Source organism: Ursus arctos, unplaced genomic scaffold, assembly GCF_023065955.2.
Source record: "Ursus arctos isolate Adak ecotype North America unplaced genomic scaffold, UrsArc2.0 scaffold_18, whole genome shotgun sequence".
Taxonomy (NCBI): Eukaryota; Metazoa; Chordata; class Mammalia; order Carnivora; family Ursidae; genus Ursus; species Ursus arctos.
The window spans coordinates 43658043-43683696 of record NW_026622852.1 but is presented as its reverse complement, the minus strand read 5'-3'; the positions used below and the strand labels follow the sequence as shown (position 1 = coordinate 43683696).

General features: G+C 42.0%; 1 protein-coding gene across 3 annotated transcripts in view; it reads left to right on the top strand.

The window, feature by feature from the left end:
• Nucleotides 1–25654, top strand: part of ASTN2 (astrotactin 2) — an 844134-nt gene that overhangs the window by 699755 nt on the left and 118725 nt on the right. For all 3 annotated transcript variants that reach the window (XM_044389549.3, XM_026513856.4, XM_026513855.4), the window contains 2 exons: nt 1499–1632; nt 3161–3309. In XM_044389549.3, the coding sequence (XP_044245484.1) occupies nt 1499–1632; nt 3161–3309 (283 nt within the window). The remainder of the gene's footprint in view (nt 1–1498; nt 1633–3160; nt 3310–25654) is intronic.

The following is a 25654-nucleotide window of genomic DNA, read 5'->3' as shown; positions in this document are numbered from 1 at the left end:
ATCCTCAGTGCCTTGAAACATCAGTGTAAATGAAGTGACTAAAGCATGAAGCACACCTGAACCTGAGCACGAGTCTAATGATGTTTTTCAGCGTCCATTTATTTATTCAGTAAATATTGACTGGGTATCTATGCCAGGGCCTGTGAGAATACTTGTTGGAATAAGGCATGGCCTGTACCCTTGGTGTAAGCAGAATCTGTTGAATGAGACAGGCAAGGGAATGGGACAGTAGGTGTGGTCTAGTATGTTATGGTGTCCAGGAGAGGAGCATGATTCAAGGCTTAAGAAACTCAAGGTGTAGGGTTCCCGGAGCAAAGAAATGTTCCACTTAAGAGCAGAAGACTGAATTAGAGTATAAGGAAGGGGTCAGGGAATATTCCAGCAGGGAGAAAATATTTTTTTTTTAATAAAAAGACAGGCATATTGCAATTATATAGAATGTTAATGACCATTTAGAGCAAGGGTCAGCAAACCGTGGACCTAGACCAAACTTAGCCTGCTTCCTGTCTTTGTAAATGAAGTTTTATCAGAACACAATCATGCCCATTCATTTAAAGTATTATCTATGTCAATTTCATGCTACAAAGGCAGAGCTGAGTAATTGTGGCAGAGACTACCTGGCCACAAAGCCAAAAGTATTTGCTATCTGTCCCTTTACAGAAGCAATTTGTTGTCTCCTAATTTAGAGCACACTTTCCATAAGCGGGGAGTTTACTGTTGGTGGGAACGTTAGTGTTTGCACGAGGGTGGACGGTAGCATGCAAGGAAAAATCAGAGGAGTGGTGACCAGTGATACTATGGAAGTGGTCAGGCGCTCGAGTAAGGACCTTAGACTTTATTCTGAGAGCCATGGCGAGCCTCTGAAGGTGTCTACTCAGGGAGGTGAGGTGGTCAGACTTCTGCAGGAAGCAGCATAGCAACAGGAAGTGGTGACTACCCTTGCTGCGGTAAGCACTGAGCAGTGTATGGAATCGTGGAATCTTGATGTTGTACACCTGAGAGTACTGTAACACTATTAACTATACTTCAATTAAAAAAAAAAAAAAAGAGTTGGGGGAAGGGTCTGGAGCCACACTGCTTTCATCAGATCCCAGCTCCATCACTTACTGGTTGTGAACCTCAGGCAAGTTACCTCCATGTGCCTCACTTTTCCAATTGGGAGAATGGGAAATGACGATAATAAGAATTGTTGGCATCTATTGCATGAGGTGGAGAAGATTAAGTTAACTCAGGTAGAGTGCCGGGCCCCAGAGGAGGTTCTCAGCCATTGCTGTTACTGCCACCCTGCCTCAATGATCATCCTGGCTGCTGCGGAGAGAATGGCTCAGAATGGGAGAACCTGGTGGTAGAGTGCTAGCGTTTGGGCAAGAGATGGTGTCCTGCGCCTAGGTGGATTGCTGTGAAGCTTGGGTCAGGTACTGTCATGGTCACTGGGGACCTTCACTCTCAATCTCTCCACCGTGGTCATCATCATCTCTTCTGCCCTCCTTTATTCCAGGCCTTCAAGAGTGCATTGATGAGCTCCTACTGGTGCTCGGGGAAAGGTGACGTGATCGACGACTGGTGCAGATGTGACCTCAGCGCCTTTGATGCCAGTGGGCTCCCCAACTGCAGCCCCCTCCCGCAGCCAGTGTACGTATGTATGGTCCCTCTTTCTTTGGCCACCTCTTTTCATGGCATCACAGTTCTGTCCCACCAGCCCAGGCCATGGCTTGCTTCTGTTCCCAGAGCATGTCACCAGCTCACTGAATTCTCAGGGACCTGCCTCCTTCTTTGAGAAATCAGGGAGCTTTGGCAGAATAGAAACCAGCTTTTTTAAATGGTGCCCTGGGTTTATCGTTACTTCCTCACTCATCTGCTCAGGAGAGGTTTGCTGGGCACTGCCTACTGCTTCCTCAGTTCCTGTGTTGGACATTGGGGCCACTGAGATAGAGCGTAGAACCTTTTCAAAGAAACGTCATTTCATTCATTCATTCAACAAATAATTTTTGAACACCTGCCATGTGTCAGGCACTGGGGAATTCATCAGTGAACAAGATAGTCTGTGAACTTAGGGAGCTGACCGTTCAGTGAGGGGACAGCTATCAAAGCAAAAACAGGAAAATATGATACAGTTAAAAAGGTTAATAAAAATATGAAACGAAAATGAAGAGGTACTCGGAGAGAGAAGAAAGGGGGTTGGTGTGATAGTTGGAGGGGAGGGAGTTAGGGAAGCCTCTCTGAAAGGACCTGAATTAGAGTAGTTTTCTAGATAACAAATGGCAAGAGTCATGGTTCAGGCAAAAGAAAGAGCACATGTGAAAGCCCTGATGTGGGAAATTGACCACTTGAGGATGTTAAAGGAGGTCATCTTGACTGATGGAGCAAGATTCAGACAGTGCTGTGAGGAGCATAGGAGAGTGGGGCAGGAGCCAATATGGGGGAAACCAGAGTCCCATAACACCTCTGTGTGTGCATTGGGGAGATTACACTGTAAGATGATTCTCGAAGAGCTACAGTATAGTGCAGTGGAAAGAGAGAAGGAATCTGGGCTGGGGACAAGCAAAGTTATCACCATCATGGTTCTGTCCCCAACTTTCTGGGTGACTTTTGGCAAATAATTTTCCTTTTCTGGGCCTTACGTCCCCATCAGTGAAAATGAGGTGATTGCATTTCCCAGCCTCTAAGGACCTTTCCAGTTCTAACCTTCAATCACTTTGCTGTGTCTTACCTTGTAAGAGGATTTTCTGGGACTCCTGCCCTCTCTGAGGGAGGATTGATTTAAGGATATTAAAGAGTTGACTGATCTACTGGATTGAAGAGAATGGCAAGAAGGTTGAGGCTACTCTGTTTGAAGGGGTTGTCAATTTAATTGATGATGAGGCATCATTGAGAAGATTGTTTAGACAAATGGAAAGCGAATCAATTTTCTGTGAGCGTGTATTATATGCTTGGATTAATTTACCGGATCCCACATTGATCCTGAAAGGTTGCTGTTCTTATCCCTGTTTTATGGACAAGGAGGTGGAGGCTGAAAGAGATATAAGGAATTGCCAGAGTCCATACAGAGATTTGAGCCCAGCCTGAATCCTGTGCTTTTAGTCTTGAGACATGCATACTCTTTGGGGGCCCTGACAATACTGCTGGCAAACAACCAACCGTCCCTGTCCCCCCTTTCTAGGCTTCGTCTGTCCCCAACAGTGGAGCCCTCCAGCACAGTGGTCTCCTTGGAGTGGGCGGATGTTCAGCCAGCTATCGGGACCAAGGTCTCCGACTATATTCTGCAGCACAAGAAAGTGGATGAATACACAGACACGGACCTGTACACAGGTAAGTAGAAAGCCCATGACTTCCCGTTTTGTTGGGATAGTGTGACAGAGGAGAGAAGTGGATTTTCTAACTGCCTTTGGAGACTTATTGTCATCCGACGTGGGAAAGCATTTGAAGTTTCATTGTTTAGGGATTGTCACCTGGTGCCCATGCCTGTGTTTTTTTTTTTTTTTCTTTTTTTCTTTTTTTTCCATATGATTTTCAGTAGAGGATGATAGTAAATCGTACCTGAAAGAATTTCTGGTTCTCTGAGTTCAATCCTCAAAGTCCTGTATCAAATGGTTAGTTAATTCAGAAGAGGATTTAACCTTTTCTGCTTGGAAAGGTGTACAGGTCACATGTTTGAATACCTGAGTCTGAAATCTATTCTCTCTGGGACTGAAATCAAGAAATTCAAGGAATTGCCTTTTCTGGTGAGACATAGTATCTCTAGTGAGATAGTTTTGTATTCAGTGCGGAGGAAGAGGGATTTGGAAAGGATTCAAGCACACAGGAGAAGATGAGAAAAGGGACTCTTAAGAGTGCTACATTTGCTTGTAGCTCCTGAGTGCTCTCCGTGGGTTCTGAATGTCTGACATAGCCAAGGAACTGTGCCATCCTGGAGCTGGGCTCTGGAGGGTGGGGGCTGGTGTTGTTCTAAAGCAGGATGGGAGTCTTGGTCTGTGGTAGTTAGCCTGGCACTGGGACCAAGTGGAGCCCGTGCCACAGGGATGCCCCTGGGCCTGTTGGAACTGGCAGGCACCAGGATGGGTTGGGAGTACGAGTTCATGGGAGCCTGGTGCCAATGGAAGCTTCTGGGGCCTTGGTAGCTTGTGGCCCTAGCCAGGGGCCTGGCGTCCTAAGGGCCTGCTGGGATCCACCTACATCCAAGGGGGTTGGCCTGGTGCTGGAACAGGGCAGCCACATGGTTTGCAGTGAAGTCAGGAACACACTTCTCTCTCCTTCCACAGGGAGGGTTTCTCTCTCTGCCTTAGGGGAGGGTTACGATCGTGGATCGGTCTTTCCTAACCTGCTTAATATAGCTTTTCCTATTTTTGTGCTTCACCTGGGTGCTGTCATCCCTTACCTAGAAACCTTAGTTCTGTGGAAGTATGTTTCTGCTTGGATAGTTGTTAAAATTGATTTTGGGGGATGAGGGAGCGAAGGAACCAGTGCCGTTGTTTTTCTAACTTCACTCTACAAATGATTACCAGCCTCATTTTACAGATCAAGTAAGTGAGTCCCAGAGAGGTATGCGACTTTCCCAAAGTCCTACAACCAGTACCTGGTAGAGCCGGACTTTACAGTCAGGTCTTAACTCCCAGCACAGTGCTCACTCTTCGTGTAACATCACACTTAATGATGAAAGACTGAATGCTCGTTTGCGGAGAGATTTTTGTTCCATTTTAATTAGAAATGGATGTTGAGTTTTCTGAGTCTATCGAAATGATCATATAATTTATGTTTCTTAGTTTGTTAATATGATAAATTACATTACATGGATCAATTTTCAAATGATTAAAAAAACCTTACATTTCCAGAGTAAATAAATCCCACATGGTCATGATGCATTATCTTTTTTTTTTTAAATATGTATTGTTGGATTTGCTGTGTTAAAATTTTGTTTAGAATTTTTGCATCTATGTTTGCGAGAGGTTCTGATCTTTATTTTTCTTGAAATACTTTCATCTGTTTTTGTTACCAGGGTCAATTCAGGCCACACAAAATAAATTGCAAAATTATTTCCCCCCTTTTCTGTTTTCTAAAAGAGTTTGGGTAGAATTAATAATATTTCTTCCTTAATTATTTGGTAGAATTCACCAGTAAAATAATCTGGGCTTGGAGCTTTCCCTGTAAGAAGGTTTTAACTATCCTTTAATTGTCTGATTAGATATAAGGTTATTTAAGTTGCAGCTTGTATGTTTCAAGGAATTTGCCAACTTCATATAAGTTACAGAATTTACTGGCAAGAAGTTCTTCATAACATTCTATAATTATTCGTTTAATATCTGTGGAAATTATAGTGATATCACCATCTCATTCTTGATTTTGGTAATTTACCTTATCTTTGTTTTTGTTTTTTCTGATTGATCTGGCTAGAAGGTAATTTATTTACCTTCTCAAACCAATCAACTTTTGTTTCATCAGTTTTCACTATTGTTTTCTGTTTAACTGAGTTCTGTTGGGATCTTTATTTTTCTTTGGCTGACTTTGGAGTTAGTTCCTTTCTCTTTTTTCTGGATTTTTAAAGTAGTAGCTGAGGTTATTGATTTGAGATTTTTTTCTTGTAATATAAGTATTCCCCCTAATTACTGCTGTAGTGGCTTACCAATATTTGATAAGTTTTCATTTTCATTCAGATCAAAATATGTTCTGATTTCCCTTTTGTTTTCTTGTTTGGTTTATAGATTCTTCACTGTTACTTATTTAATGTTACTTATTTTCCAAATATTTGGGGATTTTACAGATATCTTTTTGTTTTTGAATTTTAGTTTGATTTCACTGTATCAAAGAACATAATTTTTATGACCTTAGTCATTTTAAATCTATTGAGATTGGTTTTATGGCCCTGAATCTGGCCTGTCCATTTTAAAAGAATGTATATTCTTCTCTTCGTGGATGGGATATTAATATAGATGCCAACTAGATCAAATTGGTTAATTATGTTTTTCAAGTCTTCTAAATCCTTTCTGATTTTCTGTTTTGTTGTTGTATCAATACTTGAAAGAGTGGCATTGAAACCTCTGACAACAATTGTGGATTTATCTGTTTCTTCCTATAGGTCTATCAGTTTTTACTCCATGTGTTTTGAAGCTCTGTTATTATGGGCATAAACATTTAGAATCACCAGATCTCCTTGATGACTTGATCCCTTTATTTTTACGAAACTGCTGTCTGTATCCTTGTTATATGTTTTGCTCTAAAATCTACTTTGTTATCAATGTGACTACCCCAGCTGTCTTCTGATTAGTGTCAGATTGCTCTAATGTTTTCCATTCTTTTACTTTTATATTGTGTCTTTATATTTAAAATGTATTTCTTGTAGGCAACATATATGTAGGTCTTTTTAATTTTTTTTTTAATCCTGTCTGATATTGTTACATTTAACTTGGAGTATTTGGACTATTCATATCTAATGTGTTATTTTTGTGGTCAAGTTTATTGTCTTGCTACTTGTTTTCTATTGTCCCATCTTTGTTCCCTTTTTTCCCCTCTTTTTCTTTTTTTTTTTAATTGGGTATTTTTATGATTCCATTTTATCTCCTTTGTTGACTTATTAACTATATATTTTTTCTTAGTGGTTTAGTGTTTACAATGCATATTCAACTTATCACGGTATACCTTTAAAGCTATTATACCGCTTTATAGTGTGGGAACCTTATAATAGTATACTCTTAGTTCTCTCCTCCTAGCCTTTACTGTATTGTCATACATTTTTGCATATATATGTTTCATAATTCAATGTTATTATTTTTCCCTAAATAGTAAGTTATATTTTAAAGATTTTTAATTAGAAAAATACTTTTATTTAAGAAATAATTTTATATATTTACTCATGTAGTTACCATTTTTGTTGCTCATCATTCCTTCACATACATATTTTCATCTGATTTCATTTTCCTTCCGTCTGAAAGATGTCTTTTCCTATTTCCTATATTTCAGATCTGCTAGTGATTGATTCTTTCAGCTTTTGCTTTTAGAAGTTATTGCTGGGTACAGAATTCCAGATTGACAGATTTTTTCTTTTAGTAATTTAAAAGCATCACTCCTTTGTCTTGCTTGCGTTGTTTGCATTGAGAAATCTGCTTGTACTCCTCTCTTTGTTCCTGTTTACATACATACCACTTTTGTCCTTTGGCTCCTTCTAAGTTCTTCTCTTTAATACCAGTTTTAAGCAATTGTATTATTTTCTTGTGCTTGAGGTTCATTGAGTTTCTTGGATGTGTGGGTTTATAGTTCTATCATATTTGGAAATTTGGGGACCATTATTTTAAAAAAAAGTACATACATATGTATATTGTTTTCTTTCTGACCATCTTTCTTCTTTAGTGATTCCAATTACATGTATTTTTGGCCATGTGAACTGATTCTCTTTTTATTTTTAAAAATTATTCTTTCTTTGCTTCATTTCGGATAGTTGCTAGCACTATGTCTTCAATACCTTCTGCAAAGTCTAACCTGTTGTTAACCCCATCTGGTGAATTTTTCAGCTCAGACATTATAATTTTCATTTTGAGAAGTTCAATTTGGGTCTTGTTAATATATCACATACCTTAACATTTTTGACATATGGAATAGAGTTAGAAGCATTTTAACGTCTTTATATGCTAATTCTAACGTCTGGGTCAGTTTCAATGGATTGGTTTCTCTCCTCGTTATGGGTTGTATTTTCCTGCTTCGTTGTATGCCAGGTAATTTTTGACTGAATGCCAGACATTTTGATTTTTTTCCTTGTTGGGTGCTGGATATTTTTGTATTCCTGTAAATATTTTTGAACTCTGTTCTGGGACACAGTTAAGTTACTTGGAAATAGTTTTATTCTTTTGGGTCTCCCTTTTAAGATTTGTTAGGTGGAGCCAGAGCAGTGTTTAGTCTAGGGGTAATTATTTCCTACTACTGAGGCAAGACCCTTCTATGTGCTCCACACAGTGGCCTGTGAATTATGAGATTTTCCAATATGGCTAGTAGGAACAGGCACTATTTTTGGCCCCTATATGAGCACTTGGCACCGTTCCATCTAATCCTCTTGCAGTAGTAGTTTCCTCACATACATTCATCAGTCTGTACTGTGTTGAATATTTAAACAGGACCCTCCACAGATCTCTTCAATATTCTCTCTGTGTTTCTCTCTCCTCTTCATTCCTCTCTCCCTATAGTCATTGTGGTCTCTCCGGACTGAGAACTCTTATCTTCTTAGTGTAGGGAATTTTATATGAGTAAATATATAATATCTCTCTCTCTGCACAGTGACCTGGAAACCCTTTAAAGCCAATAATCTGGGGAAATTTTAAGGCTCACATAATTTGTTTTCCATTTTTCAGGATCTCTGTCCTTTGTTGCCTGAGTTCCAGTTTGAACATTTTTTTCTTTTTTTAATGTTCTTCTCTCTTCCTTTTTAAATTTCTTTGTTTCAGGCAGTTGGGGAAATTAATCTAGTTCCTGTTTCTCCCTAGTCCCTGTTTCTCCATCTAATCCAGAAATGGAAATCCAAGATTGTTCCTTTTAGTTATCCAGGAACCAGAGCTCTGATTCAAGAGTTCCTTTTTTTTTTTCTTTAATGGAGATGAAACTTATTTATTTTTAGGTAATGGACTGGGGTCACCCCATACAGATATCACCCCTTCACCCCTTCTTCTTCTTCTTCTTCTTCCTTCAGAAGTTTGAAGGTGATGACATAGCTACCTCCATCTTTACAGATTCCTATAATCCTTTCTTGTGTGACTTGACTTTCATTGTCTCCACTGGTCAATTCTTGAATTTTTTAGTGGGCGGTTACTATAAAGAAAGAAGACAATGACTTGTGTCTTTATGATTTGCAATCCTCCTGCAAGGCCTGACATACTCAGATTTTCTTCAATGTTCAACGAATTGAATTGTCTGTGGGTAGATATCGATATCTACATTTGCATATATAGATATAGTTATCTTCAATTTTCAACTCTGACATTAGCTCCTTGAGTGTTGTGTGACCTTACAGGGTCTTACGTAGCCCTACAGATGAGCTGAATACATAATAAGCCTTCTAAAAGGCTTATTGATCTTTTGAGGCATGATGATCAACCGATGCTATGGATGATTGGGAGTGGCTATCTGAAGCAAAAACCTCATTTTTTCTTCTTCTTCTTCTTTTTTTTTTTTTCCTTTATGCCATCTTTACCATGTCTCAGCCATCTGGAAAGTTCACTCAGCCCAAAATTTAAGTATTTCAGCTCAGGGGCGCCTGAGTGGCTCAGTTGGTTAGGTGCCTGACTCTTGATGTCAGCTCAGGTAGTGATCTCGGGGTCAGGGGATCAAGCCATGGGATCGATAGGCTCCACACTCAGCAGGAGTCTGCTTGAGACTCTCTCCTTCTCCCTCTGCCCCTCTCTCTGCTCTCTCTCTCTTTTTCTCACTAAAACAAGTAAATAGATATAAGCCTAATGAGGGAGTATGGGCTTTGGAAAACTTGACTTCTGCTTTCAATTTCCACCACTCTGCACTGAGAAATCTAGGGCCAGTCATAATCTTTTTTAGGTCTCAGTTTCCTTATCCATAGAATGGGAAAAATAACACTCACTTAACAAGCTGCCTTGAGGGTCAAATGTAGCACAGTTCTTGGGCAAGAGTAGGTACTAATAAATTTTAGTTTCTTCTCATTTCCATGAATTAAAAAAAATGAAAGGAAAATTAAATGTTAGGAAGAAAACAGCAAAGTAAGGTTTAAGACTTGTTTTGGATGGAGAGCTAGGATTACTCACACATTTGGCCAGGTGAGGCCAGAATAGGGAAATGTGGGTTTTCTCCTTTGATCTCTGGATTTTTGCCAATAGCTGAGTCCAGCGCTGGAATTGTTTATTTATTTGCAAGCTCACAAGTGTGTGTGCACAGATATACATGCATACATACTCTTTCTCTCTCTGTCACACACACACACACACACACACACACACAAACACGCACACTTTATTGCTGCCATCTGTTCAACATCCTTTTGAACTAGCTGTTGAAATACTCACTCTCCCTCTCTGTCTCCTTCCCCTGCCCCCCACCCCTGCATTTGGCTCTCTCTTTGTTTCTTTCAGAGAAGCCATTGCTCTGTCGGTTCTGGGACTCTATTGGGAAAGCCAAACATAAGTAGCCTCCTGTTCCAGTTGTTTTGAGCAGAAATGGGGCTTGTTTTGGGGGGTGACTAAATTCCCCACACGCTAATCTGTCATCAATATTAAAAACAGACGTGTGGTTCTCCCGTGTGGCCTCATCAGAGCAATTGGCATGGGTTTCAGCCTTTTGGGCAGGGGTAAAGGCAAGAGGGTGGGAATATGAAGTGGTGGCCGAGGCACAGCACATTTAATAAAGCCAAATCCCTTGATTGACTTATGGAGGAACTGGCTGGGGAGGGGTGGGGACTTGCCTGGAGGTCACACATAGGATGAGTTAGTGGTAGAGTTGGAGATAGAATGGGGACTCTGGTTTCTCTATCTGCTTTCCCTGCCAAATCCAGTCTATATTCCCCCCAGTCTATATTATCTCTAGTATGCTATGCTCTTGTTGAGAATAAACCTAACCAAGAGGCAGAGGGAAACCAGGGCATGTACGGCATCTGTGTGCCGATGAAGTGACTAGCCACCTGATGGCAGCTGGAGGGCTCTGACCTTCTAGGAAATGTAGCCCCTCAGATTCCTCACTTCTTGGCTACTTTCATATATGTTGGCTTCCGTTAACCCCAGAAGTTCAGAGTAAAAGGACCACAGGCATTGAGTCCAACTTCCTCATTGTAAGGATCAGAAGAGTGAAGAGAGGAAGCCGAAGGGTCTCACTCACTGTTATAATCTCCCATCACACTCCCCTGCATTTTCTTTGGTAATCTGCTGGATTTTTTTTTATTTTGATGTTTTAAAAAGCAGAGACTTACCTCTCTTACCATGGGCTTTCCAACTTCAACTGATTTGGTTCAGGGCTGTAAGCCCTGAGGGCTTTGTTGGCCCCCACAGAGGCAGCAGGCCCTCTCCACCATCCCCCCAACCTCCTCACCGAAGGCAGCAACATCTGGAGCTGGTCAGTGCCCCCTTTCTGTCCTGGCATCTGGGAGCCTGCTGGGCTGCTCCCCAGCTGATCAGTACCAAGCTCCCCTTCTGCCAGCTCTCAGCTTTTGTCCTCCTTTCACTGTTCTTTCCTGATTGTCTCTCTCTTCTTCTTCTTCTTCTTCTTCTTCTTCTTTTCCTCCCTCTGTGTGTCTCTCCTCTTGATATCTTTCTCTGTCTCTTCCTTTGCCTTTTTTACTTCATGCCATCTTCTATGACTCACCCCATCTTTTCTTGTGTTTGTCTCTCTGAACTGACTTAGGTGTGAGCTGCTCCTCTAGGTTCATCTAGATCTGGGGCAAGGATGATATCCAGAAGGGTGAGAAGACACCTCTGTCTACCCCAACCCCATTCTGTAACCTCTTCCTCCCTGTTTCCATTAAATCTAATTTACAAATGAAAGACACCCCCACCCACACACACCTCATCCCATCTTAGACCTTGGAGTAAAGACCTTCTCAGGTGAAGGTGAGCAGTTATGAAGGTGGATTTAGGTGGGGGAATAACTGAAGGCAAGGAACAACATGGCCCTAATTTCCCCAGGGGCTGAGAGGACAGTGAGGGCAACAGTTGTGATGGAACTGTTGATAAAATACTGTGGAAATTATTTATAGCTCCTCAAGCCGTGCGAGCCACGGCTCAGCCATACCCTTTGTCTGAGAAGCTAGAGGGGCCCTCACCCGTCTGCCTTCTGTCTGCCCTGGACCAGCTTGAGGGAGGTGATGTCATTGGAGACTGGGCCTCACTCCCTCAGCTACAGTGGAGGAGGGGAGATGAAGGAAATATGTTTTACAGGGTGAGGTACAAACCAACATGACTGCAAACATCTGGAACTGATATTAGGTCCTCAGAAAATGTTTCTGTCACTCCAGCTGCTCTTCGGATGAGAGGTTTCTAAAGTCAAGCACCTCCAAAGGGAAAAGGTACTTGGAGGGTCTTAATTCTCTCCATTCCCGTATGCCACCCAGCCTGCTTTCTGTATCAGAGTTTTTTACAGTTCATAAAGCACATTCGTTCATCCCATTAGTGTCTATGGAGCTCTTACTATGGTCCGGGTAGTGCAGAACATGCTGGGCATGGAAGAGTAATAGGACAGCCATGATTCCTGTCTTTAGGGATCCTTTATTCAATGCGGGGAGAGAGAGAATATAGCCAGAAATTACCCTCCAGCATGTTAGGTGTTGAGAGCATTCAGACGCTCTACGAGCACAGAATAGGGGCTTCAGACTCAGTCTAGTGGTATCAGTAAAGGCTACCTAGAGGGAGTGAGGCAACTGAGATTCTGGTCCCAGTTATTAATTACACTGATCCACCTGTCTTACTCAAGACTATCGACCCCCCATGTGGAGCTCACCCTCTGGCTGCAAAGACTGCTCTTCAGGTCTCGCTTCTTCCCTGCAGCTTGTATATACAAACCGCTAGAGAAAAGCACACAGTTGAGAACATTTGACACCAATATATCATCCATATCCAATATCAACTGGACTCTTCATGCTACCAGACAATCCTACTAGGCTTCTCCTGTCAGTCTGCTTTCTTCTTCATTGTCTTTCAGTTTATGACACCCTGTCCTTCCCCCTCACCCCTCAGCAGATGACCTTGTTCCCTCATTCACACAGAAAACCGTATAGGGAGCAGTTCCGTTTCCCTCTATAACAGTTTTAAATCTGTAAGCTCCTTTCTGCATACTCTTCCACTGGCCTCATGATACAGTGTAGGAGGTGTTCTTTTTCCTCTCTAGAATTAGTTCTTTTATTCATACTGCATCTCATGCCTTCCTAAATTCTTAGGAAACTTTACATATTAATTACCTCCCTATATTTTATATCTCTAGTCTCTCCTCCTTCAGTAGATTATTTTTACCATAATTTAAATATGCTCATAGGTTTTTCCTCTTAAGGAAACAAAACGTTCCATCTTCCACTATCAATATGTCTCTCTCCTCTTCTTAATAAACACACTTTTGAAAGTAGAGTCTATAGTGGTTGACCCCAGTTTTGACTTTCTACTCCTTCCTCACCTCACCTCACTTCACTTCACTCTCTGTCCTGCTACCATCAAGTTACTAACACATTTTTCTCTGCAAAGGTCTGTTACTCCCATGTCATTAGATCCAAGGACTTTGTGGGTTTGTGTGTGTGTGTGAGAGAGAGAGAGAGAGAGAGAGAGAGATAAACTTACTTGATATCTTCAGTCATTCTCTGGGGTTGGCCATCCTCTTCTGAAACCTTTGCTTTTCTTGCTTTCTTTGATCCTACTCTCCTGGTTTTCTACTAGCCTCTCTGACTCCAACTCAGCCTCCCTTGCTGGGTCCTCCAGTTTGTTCTTTAAATCTTATAGTCCTTAGACCTTGGTCTTCTATCTTCTTAATTTAAACTCTCTCTAGGCTACCACATCCACTCCCATAGTTAAAATCAGTACATTCACTGCTCTTATGTTTGCATTTCCACCTCGTACTTCTGAGCTCTCTACCCATATCCAGCATGCGCAGTTTGATGTCTCACAAACAATTCAAACTCAACACATCCAAAACGGAACTTGTTACCATCTCCCCACAGATGTGCTCCTGTCCAAGTGTTCATTTACTCTCTGTAACTGGTACCACTATAAATTGAGTTCCTTGAAGCAAAACTCCAAGGTTAAACTCTTTTCTCTTGTTCATCCTCATATTCAGTTCATAACCAAGTTATTTTGCTTTGATTTCCATTTTTTTTCTCCCAGCTTTACTGAGGTATAATCGATATATAACGTTGTCTCTTGTTGTATTCCTTTCTTTCATATTGCCTATTCTAAGCCACCATCATCTCTTCCTTTATTCATCTACCCTCTAATTAGTTTTCGTATTAGCCACTTTTTATCCCTTGCAGTTCTCAATTCTAAAGCCAGAGCTATCCTTCAAAATATAACTTTTGAGTTGTATAGCCAGTACCTATCACAGTACCTGGCTTACCTTGGATGCTCAATTAATATTTGATGAATAGATATCTGATTTATAATATTACTCTCCTGACTTAAACCTTTTAAGAGCTTTCCATAACTCTTCTAACTGAATGAAAAAAAAAAAAAAAAGACGTGGCCTACAAGGTTATGAATAATTGTTCTTGCCTCCTTCTCTAGTCTTCTATCTATTCTTGATATCGCCAATTTTCTTTCCCACTGGGGTCTATACACTCAAGTCTCAGCTTAAATGTCACTTATCTAAATCCTTAGATTGTATTTGACCCTCTCATTGATTATGTGAACTTGTAGCATTTAATACTCCCTTGGTAGCACTTATTACAATTATAATGAATGCATTTTGATTGGGGGGATGGGCTTAGCATTCACCTTTCTCACTAGAATATTAGCTCTTCCAAAGTAGAATTATGTTCCTCTCTTCCCTCCATCGCCAGTGCCTAGTAAAATGTCAGGCATCTAGTAGGCACCTAAAGGACCTGAAGTGTGAGCAGGAAACAGTGAGATGAAGTGAAGGTTGAGGGGAGGATGAGTGGGGAGAATATTCCAGGTAGAGGGAAAAGCATGTGCAGCAGCCTTAAGGAATAAAAGGGTAGTATGGCTGGAGTTTAAATTTTGAGTGGTAGAACTAGAAGAGCCTACAGAAGGGATGAGATTAAGGTGAGTTGTTTAAGACATGCTAAAGAATGTATGTTTTATTACCCTGGCTGCCCTATGGAAGATGAATTGAAGCATCTTTGAATCTAGTGTCTCATTTTATCCACAAATTAATCCTACCAAGTAGGAGGGAATTGAATTGAAGATCAGGCTTGTGAAGTTGGTAGTTGAGAGTCCACCTTCTAAGAAGAGTGGGGTCATGAATTTTGGTCTTCTGATTGTTTAATCTACATTTCTTTCCATTTCTCACTGCCTGCGTGATACCAGTCAAAGGCAAGAAGCCAGGGTAACTGAGTTCTCCTTGGGGAGTCTGGGGTCAGGTGAACCCAAGCCCTTGATCTCATCTTACATGACTCCAGGGATGTACCCCAAATCTTTCCCTTGGGAGGCATAATAGGATGACTCAGAGAAAGGAAGGTCAATGGCTGGAAGTTTATGAAGACTGGGGATGGAATTGGTGGGCTAATCCAAGCCTTGAGACTTCTAAGGACACATGGTATAAGACTGAGGACTTCACCTCAGCTGCCTCAATCCTATGCTACATTCCTAGTGCCAGAACTGTAAATTATGCAGTTATCAGAAGTCATGAAGCAAGTATTTCCTCATTCTTACCCCACTATTCTTACCCCAGCACCCAATACTGCCCTAGGTTCACAGTCAAACCACAAGTGAAGAAGTAGAAAGGTATCCAATACAAAGAGAGCCAAAGCAAGACTGAAGCAAGAGGAGTAGCATTTATTAAGCACCTTTTCTATACCAGGAACTTTGTAGGCATTGTAGAAAGTGCAAAGCTGATTAAAGGGAAGAGGAGAGAACCAGCATCGATGGAGCATTTATACACCAAGGACTCATGTATGATATCTAATCATCAGAGTTGTTCTGAAAAGTGGTTATTATCTTTATAGCACAGATAGGAAAATCAAGCTTGGGTGGGGGCAGAACCACTTGCCTAATAACATAGAGTTATTAAGTGAGAGTTAGGATTTGAATCTAATTCTTTCTCACTCAGTAGTCCATGTTCTTTCTCTCTACTCCTGATAGCTTCCAAGGAATCCCTGAATGGGGAAGGATTATTATTATTATTATCATTACTATTACTATTATTATTTTAATGAAAGAAAGGAAAGGTGTATATAATGAAAAAGAAATAAAAATTTTTGATCACGGATATGGAGGAGGACTGAGCATTATTTTCAAGGCAGGAGTCAGAGTACAACGTAAGCCCTGAGCTCCTTGATCATATCCTGGGTCGCCCTGTTTTATGCACTGGGTACAGATGTGCTGCCATCATGGGCATGACGAGTCACACTTTAGAAAGATCAGATCTGGCTATTTGGCAGCAGCTGAACCTCTCAGGGGAGCTTTGGGCCTGTAGCACAAGGAATCCGGTGAATATACTCAACTGGCTGAACGTCAAGTGACAGAGCCAACTCACATGTCAGTGAGATGGAATTCTCCTAACGTGTCTCACCTAGAATTAGCCACGTGGACACCCACCTTGATGATTATGTTTGTAAGTGGGGCTTTTCTCTACATGCTAAGTTGATACTAGTGGCTCATATTTTTAACATTTATTTCTAGCTCGCTAATAATTATGGGTTATCTATATCCCATAGTTGGTTCCAGGCACTGGGGAAATGCTAGAGACAGTGAGTTGCGTTACCCAACTGTAATTCAGAACAGAGGAACCGTATTCATCCTGTTTTGTGTTTTCTTTTGTTTTTCATTTTGATTAACATAAAGACAGAGCCTGAGCAAGGATTGGGAGCAGGTAATTTACTTGATAGCTATGCACAGGAAGCACTTCCGATGGAGCTTGGACAGGGCCACCGGAAGGAGAGGAAGCCAGTACAGGGGCGTGTTCACAAGGTTACCATTGAGGTAATACAGGCTCTAGTTCCACTGGCACTTCCTGAGGAGGAAACGAATGCCTCCTGGAATTGCTGCCAGAATTAAGAACGCAAAGCAGGAGTATGTCTACTCTGGCTCCCTACCTGTGTCGTTTGAAGATTTCCGTTTGTTACGTTTCTGGGTTGCACTTGCCCATGTGAGCCAATGTCTGTGGCCTCAGGTAAGGGCTCAGGGCAGGAAGCAGAAAGGCACACCTGATGTGTGTTCGAGAGGGGGCAACACAGGGTGAGTCTGCGCTCACACTGGAACTGTCTATTGCATTGAGGCTGAAATCAGAGACTAGGAATGTGTGATGACCCGCAAAGAGTTCTCTTCCATACTCATTCAGAAGATATGTATATTGGTCAACTACATATCCCAATCATATTGATGTGTAAGCAAGTACTATCCCTTCTTTCTTGGAGTGCCCCATCTGGGGAGAGAGATGAAAAATGGGCAACTACGAGATAATATGGTAAAAATGAAATGTGACTAAACAGTGACAAAAACTTACAATGGAAGAAAGATTAGTTTGGGTTGGGGAACTGGTGACCAAGGAGGCCGTCTTGAAAATCGTGGCCATTGACCTCAGCCTGGAAGGATGAGAAGAGTTCCAGTAGTAGAAATGAGTAGGAGGAAATTCAGATGAGGAAAGAGAGGTAACAAAGACATGAAGATAAAAAAGAAAGGTGCCTTACGGAACATGAGAGCATGTCAGAGACTGAAGTTTGTGGTCAAGTGAATGAGTGCCTTAAAGGCCAGGCTGATAATTTGGACTCTCTTCTCTGGGCAGTAGAGAGTGATGGAGGGTACTTACCGGTCTGAATTGTGATCGAAATACACCTTCTCACTGACAGTTAAGAATGTCTAGGTGCAGGTGAGGTCTCATGGGTGGTTGTATTTTAGAGTGGGCCCCGCCAGTCTTGGTTTACATAATGTGTTGGCAGCAGAACTGAGGCTCTAATTTGGACAACTGGGATGGGGGTAAAGATATAAAGCAGGTTAGTTCCCTCCAGACATTCTCTGCCTTTGACGTCCACATGGAGAATGGCATTAGCATTCTATTCCACCAACCAGGACAGTTTGATAATTTTTATTAATGTGTGGCCCAGTGAGTTTCCTCAGCCTTCATCCATCAAACACTGCATCATACCTTCAACAGCAGCCCACACCCAGTGCCTCGGAAGCCCATACATCATACCTCGAGTCAGGGAAGCAGACTCCCTTTTATCTGTCTTGCAAAAGCACAGATGTTTGGAATGCCAGTAAATGCACCCAGCCTTCTCTGGGGTTCAAGCACAGCTTCTCCCTAGATGACCTCTTTGGAATTCTCATTCCCAGTGCATTCTGGGCAGACAAGCTTTTCTTTTGTTCCTTTAGCTCTGTCTCTGCCTCACTCTTCCAACCCGGGTGTCATGGGCAACACATTTATGTGGCCACATCTGCCTTGTCCCAGCTGCCTGAGGCTGTTTGCAAGGCAGATATTAATCAGCACCTGAACGATTTTATACCTCACTATCCTGATGCATGGCTTATTTTTAGACTTCACTCATATCTCCCCTTTATCAGCTGAAGAAAGAAAGGAACGTTATGAGGGGCTGGGTTGCAGGAGAAGTGATCTGACACTAAGTCCCTGTGTGATCTTGGGACTCTCCTCTGTGGGCCTCATTTTCCTGGCCTCTAAAATGAGGTGTTTGACACTGATCACCTCTGAGGCTTTTCTATCTTTAAGGTCTTATGATTTCATGCCTCTAAGGTATGAAATGTATATACTATCCTTTCTTCTTTTATTCACTTTTGGCAGAGTACCTTTGTTTGTTTCTTGAAATTTCTATGGAAGTGTACCATTAATGCACAAAAGTGTACTAATCATAAGTGTATATCTTGATGAATTTTTGTAAAGCGAACACAGTCCTGTAACCAGTACCCACATCAAGAAACAGGACATTGCTAGCCTCCCTGAAGCCCACCTGTGTTTCCATTCAGGCAGTTAGCCCTTCCTCAAGGGGAAATCTCTATTCTGACTTTTATTTTATTTGTTCACAGAATAATTTTGCCTCTTCTCAAGCTGTATATAAAACATGCAAATACATTCTGTTGTGTCTGGGTTCTTTTGCTCATATCATGGGATTCATTCATACTGCTAGGGAGAGTTATAGTTTATTACCATCTCTCTTCTTCTTAAGGGAAGCTGCCATTTTAAAAGCTGGCCGTTGGTTTTGTATGTATAGACCGTAAGTTATGTTGGAGCTGAGCTTTTCTGAGAAAGCTCTTGTAAATGGTGTCTCTTAAATATATGAGGGTAAGTCCGGTTGTGATTACTCCAGGGGAAGGATTTAATGGGGACATTTTGTGGCCTGAAAAAGGCTACCCTCTCAGCGACATTTCATAGGTAGCACTCAAGAGGAGCAACTTTGAAAATTTGATTTTTAAATCGAGTTGCTGCTGGAAACAAGAGAGTGGAAGATCCTGAGCACCTTCCCTTGTGAAGTATAGAACCTACAGGGTGAGGTAAGATGGTCTCAGCACGTCGGGGAGCCCTGTGTGAGGGAAGACAGATCTGGTGTGTCAGGCTCAAAGTCACAGTGTGCACAGCCACGTTGGCCCAGTAGGCATGACCTGAGAATGAGAAATGAAACATAGTCTAAAGAGTTGTAGACTTGGGAGCCTACACCCAGACCTCTTGTGGCTGAGGAGTGTGATGGTCCTCCTGGGAGAACCACTGTGGCCTGTGTCAGACAACTTGTCTAATGCCCTCCTCCTCAGCATGGCCTGGCATAGAGCCTTACTGAACTCCTGTTTTCCAAAGGAGCATCCCGTGGCAGTGCCAGGAATTGCAGGCAAAGAAGGAAAGGGGCCCCCTGGGGACCTGATGTTATTCTCCCTTCTCTCTCCACAATTCTTTTACAATCCAGAGGCAGAGGGGATGGACTCAAGGAGACAATAGATTTCACAGCAATGTGTGCATGTGGGTGTAAGACAGCAGTTATTCCAAACATTAAAAGAAGTGTTTGCAGTCCAAGTTGAGGAAGTGGTCTACAGTTCATTGATTCATTCATTCATTCGTTTGGCTGTTGTTTGAGCTTCTTTCAACTGTCCCTTCAGTATGCCTGGCACTTCTAATAGTACTTATCTGTCCCTGCAGTGTTCTTTTATTTCCCCTATCTTCCTTAATGTAACTAGTTAGGTTGACGTATGGTTAGAAGTCTCCTTGTAGCTGCATCACTTTCAATATGGCTAATGATGAAAAATTTAGTGGGGAGAGCTATCTTCCTGAGACCTATTAAGCACTGAACAGATACTTGCTCATTACCAGGATAATTTTTATCCCTGTAGAAGTATATGATGCTTCTACCACATTCACCCACCCAAATCAATTCTCTATACCTCAGTTTTCTTACTGAAAGAAAAAGAAAAAATTGCTGTACTAGTTCATTTATAAGTTCCCTTATAGGTCTGTGTTTCCTAGACCCCAGAGGAATATGACATGGCTTAGCCACCCATGTAAAATGGACAGTCTAGCCATTTTTTAAAAACATTGAGGTATGAACAAGGTACTTAAGATCCATGAATTTCATTGTATGTAAATTATATTCCTCAATTAAAAAGAATCAGTGTGAGAGGTCAGAGAGGGCTTTATAGCATCCCTTGGCATCATGATATTCATTAGCAATAATGCACCAGGAAGTGTATCATCCATTTTATTGACGAAGACACTCATATTCTGAGATGCTAAGTAACCTATCCAAGGTCAAATGGTGTCCAGTTTTAACCATTGCTGTTCCAAAGCCTACTGCAGTTATAACTAGCTCTACCTTTTCCATGAACTCTTTCCTCATTCTTACCCCAGGACCCAATACTGCCCTAGGTTCTGAGATGTCTTTGCCCCAGCAACCCTGGCATAGGCCCCATCTCGTCTGCTGCTACCGCCCCCACTGTCTGTACTCAGTGAATAAACAGACTTTTGATTCCCGAGGCTGTCAATTGGCCCCATTTTATAAGTCCTAAATTTGCTGCTAAAGTGTTTTACAAGATACAACCAAACAAAAGCAAGCCTTTGAACAGAAGGTCACAGTTTTGGAAGGGCCTTTTTGGGTTTTAACACTAATGCTGGGCATTAAATTCATCTTAAGCGGAGACGAAATTTTCCCTCTAGATTAGAGGGATGGGTTTTCAATGACCAGTGTCATTTGGGATCCTGGAAAGCAGAGGGTGGATATTTTTGGCATGGTTTGTGCCCAGTGCCTCATTCTTCAGTTGACTCAGGTTTCTGGGTGGAGTTTTAGTTTTGTAGTAAGACTCTGGACCTAGGACAACAGTCTGGCCAATTTCCCCTCAGGTCACTCTAAATGACAAGAAAAAATACTGGTAACATTTTCACAGGGCACAGATGGGAATGGGACCTTCAGATTCTTGTGTACATAGACGTACAATCACTTTCAGACTGGAAGAATAAAAGGGAGATGCTGGAATGTTTGTCTATAAGGGCCTGGACACAGTCACGAGTGTCTCCTGCCTTTGGGTAATGCCTTCTATCTTATAAAAACCTTCCATACACTGCCTCATCAATTGTTCAAAGCAGTTCTATGATGTTAAGTATCCTTGAACTCATTTTTCAAATATGAAAATGGGACTCAGAGAGGGAGGGTGATTTGACCAAGGACACATAACTAGTAAGAGGTGCAGGAGTGCTAAGGACTCCTGCTCTTGTTGCCAACCATCCACCCTGCCAGGACTTGGGGTTATCACAGTCAGTCATTTCAGCAACTCCTAAATGCTTATATCATCATCTCTACCATATAAATGGGAAAACTGAAATCTGGTATGGTAGTGTGGGTGGTCCAAAATTAATTACATGGCTCCATCCTTGGCAGACGTTACCCTAGATGGTTTAAGCTTGAGTCCATACCAAAGTGCCTCTTAGTAACCCTCCATATGGAAAGAATGGCTTCCTCCAAAACTGGTCTGAGACCTGGATGCTCTGTAACTGTATTGCTTTTTAACATGGCCATTTGATTTGAGGAAAGCAGGTTTCATCAGCCGTGAATGGGTGGCCTCTAGCAGACAAGCAGTTGCTCAGGAATTAGAAGGATTTTTAACTTGAGAATGTGGCTCCTGTCTAAACTCAAAGTCTCTGGTAAGATTTTACCCATAAAGGTCTCATTCTTGAAATCAGTCATTAATTAGCCGAAGTCCAAAGACTTGCTCAGAGTAATCACTACTATTTACTACCTATGTCTATATGCCACATGCTGTGCTAAGGGCGTTGCACATATTTTCTCCTACCCTTAAGGCAATTCTGTGAGCTGCAAGTTGTCACTCCCTTTTTAAAGAAGAGAAAACTGGTGCTCCGTGAAGTGAAATCACTTGCTCAGTGCAGAATTGGGAGTTGAACAAGGCCAGTGTCCCTGCCCTTTTTGGTGTGCCAAACCGTCTTTCAGTTATTGAAGCACTGACCATAGATGTTGGAAGGAACTTTAGATATTATCCAAGTCAACTTCCTGTCGACTTCCAGGATGTTGCAGGTTAAGGCTCAGAGAAGGAAAAAGATTATTAAGAGGAATTGTCTCCTATTCTGCATTGACCTGATGGAGTAGGTTTTAGAGCCTGGCACTTTCCTCCAGGATTCCCTGAGCCTGGGTTTAAAGATCTTCAGTGACACCAGGCCAGTCATCCAGGGAGGAATCAGAATGTACCTAAACATTACTCAGCGATTCAGGGCAAGGGTAGAAGAGCCTTCTTCACCCTCACGGCTCTCCTAAAGCCCAGACCTTGACTCGAGCATTGTTTTAGGGACCAGAACATCGAAATGTGGAGGGCCACACTACTCAAATTACCCTGGAAAATTCCCTGTAATGAATGACCCACCCATTTTTCTCCCTGTTCCTCCCCTTCTTCCTGCGTGAGACATAATTCTAGCAACTGGGTTATGTCACATTTCACTTTGTTTGGAGAGGATAAGATTTTCCCTATTCTTAATCGAGTGATTGAGGCTTTGTGAGCTCACAGATGTAATCTTGAGATGCGGGTGGGTTAAGTGTGGTTGTTGAGACATAATAGGAAATAGAGTTTTGGAGAGTTTGGGTTAGGAGTGATTGGATCTTTTTCTCAGTCCAAAGTTGTCTTTGGGGGCAGACTAGAGTTTCTCCCACGCAGATGGGCTCCTCTTGCTCTGGAACAACCCACTCAGTGACTGACTCTGAGATAAACACATGTACAGCAAAGGCCGAAGGACTGTGTCTGTCTCCAGTTATGTGCTCTTTCCCCCTGAGGCTGTATCTTCCTGGCCACTTTGGACTCACGGTTCATGAATGGGGTGATATTTCAGGAGTCCTGGACATCAGATTCTCTTTGGTTCTGACCTCAATTAAGCTACCAGCTCTGTAGCCTTTCAAAAGTTGTTTTTCTCCTTTTAAGTTCTGTTTCCCTATCTGAATAAAAATGGGTAAGAATCTGTCTGCCACAGTCTCCTTTTGAATTAAGCTTTTAGGAATCATTAAGGATGATTTAATGTAACCAACATATGTTCTGAATGTCAGCCAGTGTGCCAAGCATGGGGTAAAGTGCTGGGAATTCATTGGTGAACAAGAATAGGCAAGAACTCTGCCTCCTTGAAATTTAGAGTTGGATAGGGGAGATAGACAATAAGCAATTGACTTGAAGCACAAGGAGGAGAGCATGGCATCTTATGGTAGTATATAGTGAGGTTTTTTTGTTTTCTAATATTTTATTATGTGTGTGAGAGAGAGTGCGCATGAGAACAAGTGGAGGGAGAAGCAGGCAGAGGGAGAAGCAGACTCCCCGCCCTCCCCACCCCCCAGCAAGGAGCCCAAAGTGGGACTCTATCCCAGGTCCCTGAGATCATGACCTGAGCAGAAGGCAGATGCTTATCCGACCAAGCCACCCAGGCGTCCCTATAGTAAGAAGTTTTAACCTATTGTTGAAAAGCCATTTTGAGGTAAAATAAATATTTATTGCACACACACACACACACACAATCTCTCTTTAGAAGTAGATATTTATGCATGATGAGTAGGATAAATCACATTGTTAAAAGGCTATCGGATCATTGAATGCGTCAGAGAACTGTATCCTTATAAGGTATTGGGCAGGAAGCATCTAATGGGATGGAGGACCTTGCATTTAGTGGGGCTGGACCACAGGAAGCTTAAAGGAATGCCTAAGTCTACATTAATGTGATAATTCAGTTAATATCTGTAAGCTCCAGGAGAGCAGGGCCTAAGTCTTCGTCACTCAACATTGCCTTCCAAACGCTCTAGTACAGTGTCTGGCACATGCCTAATGTTTAACCAGTGTTGAATGAATGTGGTTGAAAGGAGATGAGACAGGAGCCAGATCCCAGCGGGATTAGACAACGGGCTAAGCTGCTTGGACTTCATCCTGTAGGCAAAAGGGAGCCCTGGAAGAACTTTGGAGAAAGATCATAAACAGGACCAGAGTGGCACTTTGGAAAGAAAGAATTTTTCTAAATGTCCTGATCATAGTTTCTTGTTTCTTTAGCCAATTTGTGAACTTCTTGTTGGATCTTTTCTCATGCTTCCTTGTGTTTAGCACAGTTCCATGCACAGAGAAGGTACTCAGGGGACGTTTGTAACACAAATGAATGGAGGAGTGAACAAACAAAGGAACGATAGCAAGATGGCTGCGTGGAAGGGGAGTGTAGTGTCCAGCATGGGCTTGAAGTAAGTCAGTGTGAGGTTTGAAGTCTCAGCTGTACAGTTTATTAGCCATGTGACACTGGGTATAATGCGCAACTTGTTTGTTATTTTTTTGGCTTTTTACGTTTTTATTTTGGTTCTAGTCAGTTAGTTAACATACACTGTTATTAGTTCCAGGTGTGCAATATAGTGATTCAACAATTCTGTGCATCACCCAGGGCTCATCACAAGTGCTCTCCTTAATCCCCAACCCTGCCCCCGCCCGCCATTCCCCCACCCCCGACTCCCCTCCCCCCTGGTAACCATTAGCTTGTTCTTTATAATTAAGAGTCTGTTTCTCTCTTTTTTTCTTTCTTTTTTAAAGATTTTATTTGAGAGAGAGAGAGGGAGCAGCTCATGAGAGGGGAGGAAGGGCAGAGGAAGAGGGAGAAGCAGACTCCCTGCTGAGCCGGGAGCCAGATGTGGGGCTTGATCCCAGGACCCTGAGATCATGAACTGAGCTAAAGGCAGAGGCTTAGCCGACTGAGCCACCCAAGTGCCCTAAGAATCCCTTTCTTGATTTGTCTCTCTTTTTCCCCTTTGCTTATTTTTTTGTTTCTTAAATTCCACATATGTGTGAAATCATATGGTAGTTGTCTTTCTCTGACTTATTTTGCTTGGCATTATACCCTCTAACTCCATGCATGTCATTGTAAATGGCAAGATTTCATTCTTTTTTATGAATGAGTAATATTCCATTGTGTGTGTGTATACATAGGGGTGCATGTACCCTCTGAATTCATGTTCTTGTATTCTTTAGGTAAATAACTAGTGGTGCGATTGCTGGATCTTAGGGTAGTTCTATTTTTAACATTCTGAGGAACATCCATACTGTCTTCCACAGTGGCTGTACCAGTTTGCATTCCTACCAAGAATGCACTATTTCAATGTTTTTTATTTTCTCTCTCAGTTTATCTCTGAATGTGGACATTAGTATATAGTGTATAATGGGTGCTCAGTAAATTTCATCTGTTGTTATTTGTAGCATTCCTTTCACGGGGAAGATGCATGATTTTACAGGGAATTTGCAAAGGAGAATCCCTGGACCCCTCTCTCATTCTCTATACAGTTTATAATAGTCCTGTAAACCTTTGAGCTGCCAGAGCCCATGTAAATCACCCAGTACAACCCCTTTATTTATAGAGGAGATGATGAAGCCCTAGAGAGTAGGGGATCGTCCCAGGTCCTGTGGTGAGTTAGACGCAGAGCCAGAATTTGAGCTCAGGGCCTCTGGTTTATGACTCTTCAATCATCTATGGACAGTGCAATTATTAATGAAGCTGGCCTTATGACTTCAAGTATTCTAGCGGTAGAATGGAGCCTTAGGCCCTTAAACATTCTTAAGGTAAGATGAAATTATCCTTT